The following is a 16,117-nucleotide window of genomic DNA, read 5'->3' as shown; positions in this document are numbered from 1 at the left end:
CTTTGACCACTATACCTCCACCGAAATGCCATTAGATGCCACATCATATTCGTTTATGTTAGTATTCTCATATTCACACAGTCAGTAGTTAAAGTGCTCCAAAATAATGAACTGACAAGCTTTACTGTACCTGAGGATAATAAAGCAGTTCCAATTATAAAATAACACAGCCTCTCTGAGTGCAACGTGACTCATAAAACAGAAAAAAAACAGATGAACATTTTTAAAAAATGTAGCAAAAACAACGTCTTTATTTCACCAGACAGCAGTCCAATTGCGTTGTACAGAATCTATCATAGTACAAATACAAATATATTTTCAATACCACATACGAATACCTTTGACTGTATATACTTCATACTTTGTGCAAGAGAATACATTTATCATGTACATTTAGCATTTACACAATTAACATTTTGTGTAATCATAGTATTGTCTGCATGAATATCACTATCATGATTATTATTGAACCACCATTTGATGAGAAATGATGAATAAAATATTACAGTAGACTGATAATAAACACCACGGTGGGGTTTGTTCACGACATTCCCCCCAGGATTCCTGGAGTCAACCTATATCAGCCTTTATGCAAATCACCAGAGTATCATTTAGCCAAACACAAGTGCTTATGACACATCGAATCTAAGACATCCCAATGCAGTTCCATCTCCAATGGAATACTAGCACACCACAAACTGTGTGTATTGTTTTATTTATTAAAAAATAGTATCTCCTACTGTATGCATTATGCCACGCCGAACCTTTCAAACTGTAGTATGATACTTTGTAGTCACTATTCAGATTTAAATGGCATCCAGTTACCATAGGTTATCTGCATTTTAAGTTTGTATAAAAACTGATTAACATGTGGGAGCTTAAAATTACATTTGGTTCATACAGTGCAAAAAGCACGTTCACTTTTTCAGCGGCCTTGGTTCTGGAAGTATTTTGCCCATTCATTTTTCCATAGGGATATTATAAGACATGTAACAAACCAACCAGCAACAAGGTTAATCACAACATTATGAATTTTTGATCTGCAGCAAAATAGTGTTTGAATATTGGACGAAAATATGTATTTAACACATAACATGTAATATGTTTCAATGAGGCAAAGAACTAGCACTATAAATGACATAAATTAATATCTGGAGAATGATGGAGACGGAGAAATATCAAACTATTGATTAAGGTTGTTGAAGATTGTTGAAGGTGCCATGTGTAAACATTTTGGTAAAAATATCCAAAAAATGACCTACATGCATCAAAGAATGAGAAGAAATAAGGGCGATGATGTCATTAAAAAAATGTCTAGTTATAGTGCTGTAGAGATATCAATCTTAATTAGCAGTAGCATTACTAGCCCCGGCCCGACAGGTGTCGTAATACCAGTCTCGGCCATAGGAGGCGGTATGCGGGCAACATAACCACCAGCCAACCTGGCGTACTTGAACCTGAAGTCAGTCGTGTGGAAAGTACAGCCCACTACTTCATTTCAGTTCAGGGAAGAGAGTGGACAGATGTCCGAAGCCCTTGGCCCCTTAAATGTATCTGATATGATAAAAATAGCTGTTTTTAGCTACACCGGAAAAAGCGGAAGTGCGCTTGCCAGCGACTGTGTCCCGTCCCGTCATAATAAAAGTCCCGGTACTGGCGAGCCGTTTAGAATAGGCACCCTCCAGTGGACGAAAAGTTGCAAAGTGCACCTTTAAATATGTTAATTTGAAATATATCCATATGCATATACATTTAAAATATACTGTATGTATATACAATATATTTTAGGTTTATTGCAAAATATCCATATATACAAATATTTAAGCAGTTTGAGCGCAATGCTGCATGAGATTGTAGCTCTTTCCCTCATTAAAGCCATTTAGTACTCAGTTTTGTGTTGGAAGATGATTCTACATCATTCGTAGTGTTTTCTGGGAGTAGGCGGGCGCTAATGTGTTTTACTTGTCGTGATTGTCTGATTGGTCAGCAGAATCATGGTTGATTTAAGCCACGTTTCCACCCCAGGAACTAGGGACTTTGGGGTGGTACTCTGCGAGTTTCGACCTCAGGGACACGGGTCTATAAATTAAGTTCAAAGTAAAATGTTCCCTTCAGAAAGTTCCTGCTCGCAAGGTAGTACTTTTTACTTTTTAACTTTCTGGGATGGGACTTGGGAGCTTAACATGCTGATTGGTTTATTTCACGCTGCATATTGATTGGTTGACTCCAAGCAGCATTTTATTTCAACCATTGTTTTTAAAAGTATGTTGCGGTGCAAGCAGAAAGAGATGTTTGCTATTCGAATCAACATTGGAGTTACAACAGATGGACCGACGACGAGGTTCAGGCTTTATTACGCTTTTATGCTGAGGACAAAATTAAATGACAAAAACTATGCGGAGGTCGTGTGCAGTCCTACGTCACAGGACTAATTTGCCTAATCTTCATAGTACTTTACACCACGTTGGATGAATGAACAGGTCTGGGGTCAAAAAAAGTTATTGGGACAAATTGTTCCAGGTAATTTCGGTGGAAACACAGCTATAGTTTTCCACAAGGATTCGGCTGTTAAAGGTGCAATGCAAAATATTTATGAGGATCTATTGCCAGGAATGCAATTAAATATACATAACTAGTTTTCAGTGGTGTCTAATGACCTTACATAATGTACATATGTATCTACATACACCCCTTACAGTGAAGTCACTATTCTGAGCCGTCATGTTTCTACAGTAGCCCTAAACGGACAAAATGCTTTATAGAGCGCTAGCTACTCACTGCTGTCTCAGACAACGACATCTTTGTCCTGTGTCGGCCACCGTAGTTTCACTGTGCGCTTCAAAAGGAAAAAGGTTAACAACCTAGTAACTCAAAGAAGATTTTTTCTTTGAAGATTTGGTAAATGGACTATATTTATATAGTGCTTTCAACAGACCCATGGCCACTAAAGCGCATTACATATTGCCTCACACTCATCCATTCATTCATTCACTCATTCATAGACCGACGGCAGTGTCAGCCATGCAGGGCGCCATCCAGCTCATCGGGAGCAGCTTAGGTGTTTTGCTAATGGACACCTCAACACTTGGTCAGGTGGAACCGGGGATAGAATCACAAACCATCCGGTTTGTAGACAACCTACATGAACCACTAAGCCACTGCCAACCCCTGGGGTTTGTAAGGATTGTAAGTCATTGTTAAAAATCAATACCCCTATGAAGAAAAATAATAGGATTTTAACTTCCAGAACCCGACTGTTGCACTCTATTGCAGTTCAAGTCAAGAGCATTGTATTGTGGGATATGGTACCCCGCCGCTTACTGTCAGTATACCAAATACTACAGTAAGGGTATGCTAGTATTCTATTCTGAAGACAACCTCTGTTTGTTTACGAAACCAGCAGCAACATTCCAAGTATGAGGTAATTATAGGTCTCTAAAAATAATGAGCAATGTGCTATTGTCACAAGCACTTATGAATAGACAAATGACTCTAATAGTCCCTGTAGGGATTTTTTTCTGTACATCCCGTCCCTCCAAATGAGAGAGAGTCTTTGCCACCACCAAAAAACAAACTGAGGCAGGTGAAATGAACCATTCACAGTCCGGTGAAACTTTACTGCACATGCCCGCTGATGAATCCAAGCCACACACTGAGAAAAAAGCAAGAGACGCACAGCTGTTGGGAAAAGCTGCCATTGAAGAGGGCATTTCAAGGGGCTCCGCAGACAGGAAACTGGCATTACGCATGATGAGGTAACCAAGAATTATTATGAACAAGGAACAGTTCCTCAGTAGTCCGTTTATAAATCATGTATTGTACTGTACAGTAGGGCGTTTTTGTTTCAATCAGGAATGTAACGTGATTTGAGGGATGACTACACAAAGCAGCTGATGAGTGTGTGAATGTGTAAAGTACCGTGTTGCACGCTCATCTAAGTTCCGTTTAATGAACTAATTTCCCTTTATCATTGCTTGGTATCAAATGCACATGACAAAGATGGCTTCACAATGCATTTTTAATGTTATTTGCATTTCAAAGTAGCAGCATCCTGTGACGGCTTCAATACGGCAGGTGCCATTTAGAAGCAAACTGCATTACAATGCTGGGAGATTCAATCTGCAGCTCTCAGCTACACAGGGGATCTAATAAAAACAAAAACCCCAAATCTGTGATGAAATTACATCTCTTCTGTACAAAGCCTTCAAAGGTCTTCAACAGCTTGTGAGTGTTAATACATTATCCCAGCATGCTCTGGGAGAAAAGCAGGCTATAAGCAAACCAACATTTCATTACATCATTGCAGCTTATTGTGAAGCTAGACTTTTTAATGAAGGAATTGGGAGTGATTTTTGTCCATGCAAAAATCCTCTCCGTTTGGCAGGCAATGTAGTTGCTAAGGTGTTCTGGTTGGCTGCTTACAAAAAAAAGGTTCCTTCTTCAATGTAAATTTACTTATCGTTTGCCTGGAGAAAATCATAAGTCTGATCACTTAGAAAAGTAATAGTAAACCTCTCTTCAACAAGCACGATTTGAGGCATCATTTCTGTGATTCAGAATGAAAGGTGTAGGGGAGTGGACTAATAAAACAGGAAGGAAGGAAGGAATCTGTTGGTTTTTCACAAGAAATTTTGTAATATGGCAGATGCATGTCAGGGAAAGAATGTTTATGAGGTCATGGTGAAATTTGAAAAATGGTAACAATAGGATATGAAGAATTCAGATGAAAAACAGGAAATGCAGTTCAAGTATGGCATCAGCAACACCAAGGTCAAGGGTTTGACTCTTAGGGAACACATACTGATAAAATGTAAACTTTACATGTACTGGAATACGCACTGGATAAAAGCGTCTGCTAAATGAATAAATGTAAAAGTACTTTATGGTTAACACACTGACTAGCTTTTGAATATCGACCACTACTGAGAACTGTGGGATATCACTAAGGCTGGGTATTGGCAGCGTCATTAATGTTAAACATATATCGCGATACATTTAGCAATTTAATGTATAAAAATAGTCCATGATATCAAATTTTAAATAATTGCGATTGACATTGTACCAAATGTGTGTGAATCCTTCAGTCTCTCTAAAGTGGTTTAAGAGACTTATTTTTATGACCTAATTGAACTGTAGGAAATATGAATGCACAAAGTAATAAAAATTGATGCAAGGTAATAAAGTATCAAAAAAAATTCTGAGTCCTAATACACATTTCACACATGATTTTCTGTCAGGATGTTTTAAGCATGTCATTCTTCGTACACATTTTTCCGAGTCAAAATCAGCTGAGGGTTACTCATTTGAACGTGTATTGGTTCAAACATTGTGGTTTTCAAATATGGTGACACATCAACTGATGCAATCAAAACCAGATTCTCAATCTTCCTGTGTATAACATCCCATGAATCACAGCAAGTGTCGGAAAACAAAAGAAACAAACAAAGAAACAAAGGACGTCTGGCGGGGCGAAATGGGGAAAACTATGGGCCACGGATAAAGGTAGCTTATTTGTCTCCCTCCTTTTCACTTTGCCGTGCCCCCGCTCGCATTTCATCTCAGTACGTCCCGGGACTCACTTGTAGAGGAGCTGCAGTCGTCCAGGGTGACAGTTGTTGCGGTTGATCTTGCCATCGGGCTGGTACAGGGTGGAGGAGTTGGAGAAGGTGGGGGGGAGGGAGTGGTTGTCAGAAGCAGGGAGGGGGTATCCTGGTGGGGGGAGGAGAGATTTGGGATCGTTCTGAGTAGTTGGAAGGGAAGGAGAGTTGTGGTTCTGATTGGAGGAGGTGGGACGTTTTCTGGAGCGCAGGGCCTGCCGCTCTGACAGCTGATTTCTCAGCTCTGACACACGTTCCTCTTTCTGTTGGAAAGAAAACATGAAAATAAATTAGGAATTGTTCATACAAATATTAAACAAATCTATGCAGATTTGATAAACACAGAAAAAATAACTTTTTTAACTTTTTTTTTTTTTTAAAGTAAAGAATTTGCAACAGTTCTCATGACATCTATTGTATCCGATAGGATAAAGCCAAATTCAAAATTCCGGAATTTGAATTGGATGGCCCATTCGACCCACAGGATGTGGAATTGGAATGAGAGGAGGAGGATTTGACTAAAATCACAATTTAAAGAAATTCAACACAATCTCACAAATTGGAAATTTCCCTTTAGTGTTGTTACTCCTAAGACTAACACTAAAAAATGTTTCCGTATTTAATTTAAATAGCTTTAATATAAAATATGAAAACTGAAAACAACATAGATGTAGAGTTTGCACAAAATATTACTTAATAAAATAAATACTGGGGTCAAATTTGGAATCCATTGATTATATAATTTATTGAGCTTTTACTACTCAGATCTACTCATAATAAACATGTAGAATATTCATACATTTTCATATTTTTAATTAATTTTTTTGTTGTAGTGAAATGGCAATTCTACATATTCAGTAATCTCAGGACTAAAATTATTGTTACCTTTAATGAAATTGAGACTGTATATACTGTAACTAATATAAGACATTAGTCTATATGTCTCATTTAGGGCAGCAGGATTGTCTCCAGATCTCAGAATTCTCCACCTGCAAAATCTCATTTATCTTATGTATTTATATAATATTAATAAATAAATACATAAGATAAATTAGATTTTGCGGGTGGAGAATTCTAAGATCTGGTGTATATATAGGTCCTTTATTGTGATAAAGTTCATTATTTTCCATAATGTAATGATAAAAATTAAACTTTCATATATTTTAGATTCATTGCACACCAACTGAAATATTTCAGGTCTTTTATTATTTTAATACTGATGATTTTGGCATACAGCTCATGAAAATCCAAAATTCTCAAAAAATTAGCATATCATGAAAAAGGTTCTCTAAACAAGCTATTAACCTAATCATCTGAATCAACTAATTAACTCTAAACACCTGCGAAAGATTCCTGAGGCTTTTAAAAACTCCCAGTCGGGTTCATTACTCAAAAAACGCAATCATGGGTAAGACTGCCGACCCGACCCGACCCTGTCCAGAAGGCCATCATTGACACCCTCAAGCGAGAGGGTAAGACACAGAAAGAAATTTCTGAACGAATAGGCTGTTCCCAGAGTGCTGTATCAAGGCACCTCAGTGGGAAGTCTGTGGGAAGGAAAAAGTGTGGCAAAAAACACTGCTCAAAAAGAAGAAGTGACCGGACCTAAGGAAGATTGTGGAGAAGGACCAATTCCAGACCTTGGGGGACCTGCGGAAGCAGTGGACTGAGTCTGGAGTAAAAACATCCAGAGCCACCGTGCACAGGCGTGTGCAGGAAATGAGCTACAGGTGCCGCATTCCCCAGGTCAAGCCACTTTTGGGCTACAGAGAAGCAGCACTGGACTGTTGCTCAGTGGTCCAAAGTACTTTTTTGGATGAAAGCAAATTTTGCATGTCATTCGGAAATCAAGGTGCCAGAGTCTGGAGGAAGAATGGGGAAAAAGGAAATGCCAAAATCCCTGAAGTCCAGTGTCAAGTACCTAAAGTCAGTAATGGTCTGGGGTGCCATGTCAGCTGCTGGTGTTGGTCCACTGTGTTTTATCAAGGGCAGGGTCAATGCAGCTAGCTATCAGGAGATTTCGGAGCACTTCATGCTTCTATCTGCTGAAAAGCTTTATGGAGATGAAGATTTGGTTTTTCAGCATGACCTGGCACCTGCTCACAGTGCCAAAACCACTGGTAAATGGTTTACTGACCAGCCACTGCCTGTTGATTTGCATTTGTGAAATGTCCTCTATTATTATCAAAAAAATCTTTGGGAAAATCATGCTTTGGAAATGCATGATTTGTCAAATAGCTGTCATTCGTAAATTCAGCATATTATGAAAAACGTCTTTTTGAAAAAGCACATTAAATAATGAAAAAATAGATTTTTTAAACATAACAATAGTGTGTGTGTGTGTGTGTGTGTGTGAAAGATGTAATTGTGAAATATATTAAACAATTTCATTAATTTAAAAAAATAAATAGATACATTTATTTATTTATTTAAATAAATTATTTATTTATTAATTAATTAAATAAATAAATAAATAATTTAATAAATAATTTAATTATTCAGAATAAACTGGTACATTTAATTGCTGTTTTATTTAATTAATTATTTAAAAATTATTTAATTTCGAGTCACTTGGTCCTCCATATGAAATATGTTCAATCATGGTATCAGACATTCAGTGTGCTGGAGAAAGTGAAGGTGACACAGAACCTCCTGGATGATCTTCTGCAGCTCTTTGTTCTCTCTCTCCAGCTGGCGGGATTTCTCTTCATCGTTGTTGTTTGTGGACGAGCCAGTCTTCATGGTCTCCTGCTGGTCCGACTGCCACTCACCACGAGTGATAAGCCTCCGCATCTACACCCAACACACAAACACACTAGGTATAACAACAGACCAGATTCATGTAGACAGAATATTAAAGGGGTGGTAAAACACAATTTCAATTTTCTAACTTCAGCTAGTGTGTAATGTTGCTGTTTGAGCATAAACAATCTGCAAACTTACAATGTTTAAGTTTAAAGCAAAGGGAGATATTTTCTTTAAAAAAAAAAATATTTCTAAGGACTACAGCAAACGGCCAGTAGGGACTACAGACATTCCTCCAGGGTAGCTTGAGTCACTAACCCCAATATTTACATAAACCCCTCCTCCGAGAATATTAAATAAGGGGGACGTGGCCATTTTTTATTGCTGTGGAGAAGAGTTATTAGGCTGGAGTGTTGTTGCTGCAATGCAGACGAAACGCTCCAGGCAAGAGGTTTATGGATGTAGTGAAGGAGGACATGAAGGTAGTCAGTCTGAGAGAAGAGGATACAAAGGATGGGACTAGATGGAGGCAGATGATTCGCTGTGGCGACCCCTCAAGGGAACAGCCGAAGAAAAAGAAAGAAGAAGTATAAAATAATATAGCACTGGTCTGCGGCATGTCATTCTGCAAATAATCAAAAGACTTTTCTTATATAGACCTTATGCAGTCATTTCAGCACTGCACTTGTTGAGTTCTTTCTTTTGGTTTGTCTTTCCGGATGTAGGTCTTACGGATCTTATGAATTAACCCCTCATTTTAAAATCATCCCGGTTTACTGACATTTGTTATGACATAGGTTTCAAACATTACAATGCTCATAACTTTCATTAACTCTACAATAAGTAAATCCACTTCTTCGACAGCGATGCCATACACAACAAAATTGGAAAATCAAATACAAAATTCTAATGATGGCTGCATGCTTGTTTCTCTGGTGCATAAGGTCTATATAACATGAATGAAAGCATCCTTTCTTTGTGTATATAACTGCTCTTATTGGCCGTTGTATAATAGCAGAGTGTCTTCACTTTCCTCTCTTTCATGTTGTCTTGAGATGTCTAATAACACCTGTCCTCCGATGACATTGATTACACTCTATAGCATCATCATTCAGTGCACTTTAAGATTTCACGAGAGACCACTGAGAGAGATGCATATGTCACACATTAACACGCCTCTTTGATCACTCCTTCCTTTGCTCTAGTTATCCACCATTAATATTCATCACTGTAATACAATATTTACATTAGCGCTCCTTCTTGTTTTGAGAAAATGATCTTCTGTTTTACCTTGGGGACGAAGAGGACAACTAGAGTGATGTAGACAGAGAAGATGATGGCCAGCGAGGCGAAGGCGAACGATGCGTCCTGCTTAGACGATAGAATCATGGTGACAGGAGCGGTAATCATACACAACACCTGAAAGAGAGAGAAACAGTTACATATACAGGTGTTTCTTTAACTTTGGGCGCTTACAAAACAGATTTTTGCCCTCTAACTACATTAATTGGTCTACTGACAAAATCAAGACAATTATTAAAAATAGTTTTCATTAATAATAATAAATCTGATATTAAGTCAAATATAAATATTAGATGAAAAATGTAAACGTAAACAATTAGAAGTGCTGCATTGGCAACTAAAATTTAAAAACTAAAATTACTGCAACTAAAACCAGTCTCTTTAGTGACCTGGGAGGTCATTGATTACCTTCCTCCTCATTCATTTTTTGAAGTTAGACATCAATCTTTTAAGCATTCCTCAATTAATTCACTACAAACTATATAACAAGAAAACGTCTCGGTTACGTATGTAACCCTCGTTCCCTGAAGGAGGGAACGGAGACGTACGTCAGAACTGAACCGACGAATGGGATCTTACTTTAGAGACCAATCCTACTTCGAGCATCTAACAACGAGCCAATGAAATTTGGCATGCGATCACGCATTCCACGCTCCGCCCCGCAGCGCGGGTATAAATAGGAAGTGGAATGGTAGATCAGCGCTTTTTCTGCTGAGGAGCCGAAAGGTGACCGGACTCCCAGCGGAAGCACAGCATCTGGCGACGGGACGTACGTCTCCGTTCCCTCCTTCAGGGAACGAGGGTTACATACGTAACCGAGACGTTCCCTTTCAGTCGGTCACGTTCGACGTACGTCAGAACTGAACCGACGAATGGGATCCCTATGGAAAACGCCAGGATGCTGGCCCTTCCAGCGTCCTGCTTGAGCGCACTGCACCGTCTAGTATGGTACGGAAGTCAGGGCTCCAAGCAGGGAGTACAGTCACTGCTGTTTCTGCAAGACCCACTCAGAATGACTATTGGATAACGCTGGGAAGCGTGCCTACCTCGTGCTTGAGAGAGAGGGTACGCTGCGGGGCCACGTCCTTCAGGGAAGGAGAGGTGGCAGAATACACATAAGGACTAACCTGGCAGGGTAGTGCAACATATGGCAGTCTCTGGGGTGGTTCCAGCCTGACTGAAGGGGGGAAAGAACACGCCCAGAGACGACAGAGCGGGCTCTGTCGAGGGAAAGACACGGGGCTAGCCCGAAGGGTAGCTGATACCGTGGAAGAATACACATATGGGGTTGCCGTGAGGGAACCGCTACATATGGAACCCAGCATACAGCCACGTTTCACAAGCATACGGGTGCAGGCCTGGCGTCAGACGGTCCGCAACGTCTGGCACCGGAGGGGTGACGGAGGAGCTCGACAGGGTTAGCCGGTTTCCCGGGGAACACAACTGGAGACAATAGACGCACGTATCCGGCCCAGAGGGCGGGAGTGGCGTTTCGCAAGCCGACACTTAGAACGGGCACTTAGCGCTCCTGGCCACTGGGGGCGAGGATGCGGGAAGATACCGGCTCTACACGTAAGCTATAGAATCTAGCAAACGTGTTAGGTGTCGCCCAGCCCGCAGCTCTACATATGTCTGTCAGCGAGGCGCCTTGAGCCAGCGCCCAGGAAGAAGCAACACTCCGAGTGGAGTGAGCTCTTACACCGAACGGGCAAGGCACGTCTTGGGACTGGTAGGCCAAGACTATAGCATCCACTATCCAGTGGGCTAACCTCTGCTTGGAGACAGCCTTTCCCTTCTGCTGGCCTCCGTAACAGACGAAGAGTTGCTCTGAGGTCCGAAGGCTTTGGGTCCGGTCAACGTAAGCGCGAAGAGCGCGGACCGGACACAGCAAAGCCAGGGCTGGGTCTGCCTCCTCCGAAGGCAGCGCTTGCAGGTTCACCACCTGATCCCGGAAGGGAGTGGTAGGAACCTTGGGCACATATCCGGGCCGGGGTCTCAGGACGACGTGAGAGTTACCTGGCCCGAACTCTAGGCACGATTCGTTGACCGAAAGTGCATGCAGGTCCCCTACCCTCTTGATCGAGGCCAATGCCGTCAGGAGCACTGTCTTCATTGACAAGATTTTCAACTCACAAGACGCCAAGGGCTCGAAGGGAGGGCTCTGAAGTGCTCGGAGCACTAGAGCTAAGTCCCAAGAGGGTATCGAGGATGGACGAGGAGGATTTAGTCTCCTCGCACCTCTGAGGAACCTGACGATTAGGTCGTGCTTCCCCACGGACTTACCTTCTACTACATCATGGTACGCTGCTATTGCTGCAGCATATACCTTGAGGGTGGAGGGAGACAGCCTTCTCTCCAACCCATCTTGCAGGAAGGAAAGCACGACACTGATCGAACACCTTCGGGGGTCTTCCCGGCGGGAAGCGCACCACTCAACGAACAGGTTCCACTTCAGAGCATAGAGGCGCCTCGTAGAGGGGGCTCTAGCTGAAGCGATGGTATCTACGACAGCTTGTGGTAGTCCATCTAGAACCTCCGCGTCCCGTCCAGGGACCAGACATGAAGATTCCAGAGGTCTGGACGCGGGTGCCATAGCGTGCCCCGTCCCTGAGAAAGAAGGTCCTTCCTCAGGGGAATCGGCCAAGGAGGGGCTGTTGCGAGGAGTGTGAGTTCTGGGAACCAGGTCCGGTTGGGCCAATACGGCGCAACTAACAAGACCTGCTCCTCGTCCTCCCTGACCTTGCACAGAGTCTGTGCAAGAAGGCTCACTGGGGGGAACGCATACTTGCGTAGGTCCCGGGGCCAGCTGTGCGCCAGTGCATCTGTGCCGAGGGTACCCCCGGTCAGGGAATAGTACCACTGGCAATGGGTCGAGTCCGGAGAGGCAAACAGGTCGACCTGTGCGGCTCCGAACTGGTCCCATATCAGCTGGACCGCCTGGGGGTGGAGTCGCCACTCTCCCGGAGGTGTCGGCTGACGAGAGAGCTCGTCGGCTGTCTGGTTCAGCACACCAGGGACATGAATGGCCCGAAGCGACCTCAGCTGCTTCTGACTCCACAGGAGGAGGTGGCGGGCGAGTTGGAGCAGACGACGGGAGCGTAGACCACCCTGACGGTTGATGTACGCAACGGCCGTGGTGCTGTCCGTACGGACCAGTACATGCTTGCCACGCAGCGGCCCCTTGAGGCGGCGGAGTGCCAGATGTACTGCCAGTAACTCGAGGCAATTGATATGCCAATGCAATTGCGGCCCCGTCCACAGACCAGCAACTGCATGCCCGTTGTACGTGGCCCCCCAGCCCGTGGTGGAGGCATCCGTGAATAGCACAGCATGCCTGGACACTTGTTCTAGGGGCACCCCGGCCCGGAGAAACGAAGTGCTGGACCACGGGCTGAAGGTTTGGCGGCAGTAAGGAGTCACTGGGACCCGGTACTGACCGCTCTGCCACGCCCACCTCGGGACTCGGCCATTGAGCCAGCGTTGAAGCGGTCTCATATGAAGCAATCCGAGCGGCGTGACCGCGGCTGCAGATGCCATATGCCCCAGGAGCCTCTGAAAGAATTTCAGTGGGACCGCTGTCCTGCTCTTGAACATATTCAAGCAGTTCAACACCGACTGGACTCGCTCCTCGGTGAGGCGCGCCGTCCGGTTGACCGAGTCCAGCTCCATACCGAGATAAGAGATCCTCTGTGTGGGACAGAGTTTGCTCTTCTCTCGGTTGACCCGAAGGCCCAACTGGCTGAGGTGACTGAGCACCAGGTCCCTGTGTTCGCACAACTGGTCCTTCGACTGGGCTAGGATCAGCCAATCGTCGAGGTAGTTGAGAATCCGAACGCCGCGTTCTCTGAGTGGAACAATGGCTGCCTCCGCGACCTTCGTAAAGACGCGGGGCGACAGGGACAGCCCGAAGGGCAGGACCTTGTACTGATATGCTTTCCCCTCGAACGCAAAGCGTAGGAACGGTCTGTGTCGAGGGAGAATAGACACATGGAAGTACGCGTCCTTCAGGTCGATCGCCGCAAACCAATCCTGGGGACGGATGCATTGGAAAATGCGTTTCTGCGTCAACATCCTGAACGGGAGCTTGTGCAGGGCCCGATTCAGAACTCGCAGGTCCAGGATTGGCCGTAACCCACCCCCTTTCTTGGGCACAATGAAGTAGGGGCTGTAAAACCCCGTCTTCATATCGGCTGGAGGAACCGGCTCGATCGCGTCCTTCGCCAGTAGGACCTCGATCTCTGACCGCAAGACTTGAGCATCGCTGCTTCGCACGGAGGTGAAGAGGATGCCCTTGTACTTGGGTGGCCGGCGTGCGAACTGAATCGCGTAGCTGAGTCTGATGGTACGGATGAGCCAGCGAGACGGCCTGGGGAGACCTAGCCAGGCCCCCAGAGACCGTACAAGCGGGACCAACGGCACCACAGACGTGCCCGGGGTGGGGCAGCGAAGCGGAGTACTCTGGCCCGACTCGGGAGGCCCGGAGGCGGCCCGTAGTGTTGCCTGAGCACTCCTGGTTTGGACAGAGAGTGGGTGAGAAGGCCCGGGGGCGTCCTCGGAGCCCACTCTGCTGTCCACTGCCCGGAGGCAGGGAAGTGAAGCACTCAGCCCCGACCCGGAAGGCCCGTGGGCGGCCCGGAGTGTTGACTGAGTGCTCACAAGAGAGGCAGTGTGTGGGTGAGAAGGCCCGGGGGCGTCCTCGAGGCCCACACAGCTGCCCCCTGGCGACGGGAGGGTAGGAAAGGAGTGACAAGGCCCGTGGGCGTCGCACACTGCCAACCTGACCCTCTTGGGGCCCAGAGAGAGAGGAAATTGCTCTTTTGGTGAAAATGTGGGTACCGCTGGACTCCGGAGAGCCAGCGGCAGAGATGTTGTGACCAGTGTTGCCCCCCCGGTCCTCCTCCGGGGGGGTGGGAGGGATGCGGACATCATCTCCCTCAGAGCAGCTCCTCTTCTCCCTGGGCTGCCCGTCTCAGGGCCGCTTCCCCTTACGCTTGCCGGCAGGTTTGGCGGGCCCTTGGACGGGTTGGGCGGCCCCCTTGCGTCCGGCGCCCTGCTTCGCGGGTGGAGGCTGCTGCTTGGGCTTGGCAGGGGCGGAGGCGGACGCTGGAGGACGCCCTCGGCGACGAGCAGACTGGGGGGCTGCCCCGGGCGGCTGGGTGGAGGCAGCAGCGGGCCGCCGGGGCAGGATGTTTTTGATGGCCTCCGTCTGCTTCTTGGCCACCGAGAACTGCTGGGCAAAGTCCTCGATGGCGTCGCCGAAGAGGCCGGCCTGACAGACAGGGGCGTTTAGAAACCGAACCTTGTCCGAATCCCGCATGTCTGTCAGGTTCAGCCACAGGTGGCGTTCCTGGACCACCAAAGTGGACATCGCCCGACCCAGGGAGCGGGCCGTGACTTTCGTCGCCCGGAGGGCGAGGTCCGTCGCGGCTCGCAGTTCCTGCATAACTGCCTGGTCGGAACCACCCTCGTGCAGTTCCATGAGCGCTTTGGCCTGGTGGACCTGCAGGAGCGCCATGGCATGCAAAGCTGATGCAGCTTCTCCGCAGGCTGCGTAAGCCTTGCCCGTCAAGCCGGACGAGAACTTACACGCCCGGGAGGGGAGACGCGGGGCGTGCCTCCAGTCCGCAGCGGTCTTAGGACACAGGTGCATCGCAACCGACCGCTCGACTGGAGGGATCCCCTCGTAGCCCTTAGCTGCACCACCATCGAGAGTGGTGAGGATGGAGGAGTCAGTCGATCGCTGGCGTACGCTGTACGGCGCTACCCAGGACTTCGTGAGCTCCTGATGCACTTCCGGGAAGAAAGGCACCGGGGCGGGACGCTGAGAACCAGCGCGACCCGTCCCGAGAAACCAATCATCCAGCCGCGAAGGTTCGGGACGTGGTGGAGGGTTCCACTCAAGCCCGACACTTGCGGCGGCCCGGGCAAGCATAGCCGTAAGTTCCGGGTCAGACTCGGGCAACGCTGTCACACCCGAAGGGGGCAACGCAGCCGAGTCTTCATCCTCGGAACCCATTAGCTCATCCCCCGATGCAGCAACCGACATCTGGTCCTCCGCCGGAGCCCCAAAAGAGACGACTGGCGCTCCACGTGGGAGGTCAGCGCGCCCTTCCGGAAGCTCCACCGGTACAGTGGAGGGGGGAGGGGCCCGAGGAGCCGTGAGACCCGTCGGGTTTACCCTGACCGACACCCTCAGGTCCCCACCAAGGTCATCAGCCAAAGTAGTAGCCCTCTGCTTTGCAGCTGGAGGACCACTAGATCGGGGGATGGACGATGGTGTTCCACCTCTTCTGAGGTACTGGAGACGGGACCGCAACACTGCAATGGACATATTCCCGCAATGGGAACATGTCTCATCCACGAACGCAGCCTCAGCGTGCTGTGCGCCCAGACACGAGAGACAACGAACGTGTCCGTCAAGCGGAGACAGAAATCGACCGCACCCAGAAACACACGGCTTGAATGACATCTTG

General features: G+C 46.3%; 1 protein-coding gene across 2 annotated transcripts in view; it reads right to left on the bottom strand.

The window, feature by feature from the left end:
- Positions 1–231: 231 nt before the first annotated feature.
- gabbr1b (gamma-aminobutyric acid (GABA) B receptor, 1b) overlaps positions 232–16,117 on the bottom strand; it is a 164,889-nt gene continuing 149,003 nt past the window's right edge. For both annotated transcript variants that reach the window (XM_067426765.1, XM_067426764.1), the window contains exons 22-24: positions 9,633–9,761; positions 8,247–8,390; positions 232–5,860 (exon numbers count right to left, since the gene is read on the bottom strand). In XM_067426765.1, coding sequence (XP_067282866.1) covers positions 5,576–5,860; positions 8,247–8,390; positions 9,633–9,761 — 558 coding nt within the window. In that variant the 3' untranslated portion in view covers positions 232–5,575. The remainder of the gene's footprint in view (positions 5,861–8,246; positions 8,391–9,632; positions 9,762–16,117) is intronic.

This window comes from Pseudorasbora parva, chromosome 19 (assembly GCF_024679245.1).
Source record: "Pseudorasbora parva isolate DD20220531a chromosome 19, ASM2467924v1, whole genome shotgun sequence".
NCBI classification, from domain to species: domain Eukaryota; kingdom Metazoa; phylum Chordata; class Actinopteri; order Cypriniformes; family Gobionidae; genus Pseudorasbora; species Pseudorasbora parva.
The sequence above is the reverse complement of the archived record's forward strand: the minus strand, read 5'-3'. Positions and strand labels throughout refer to the sequence as shown.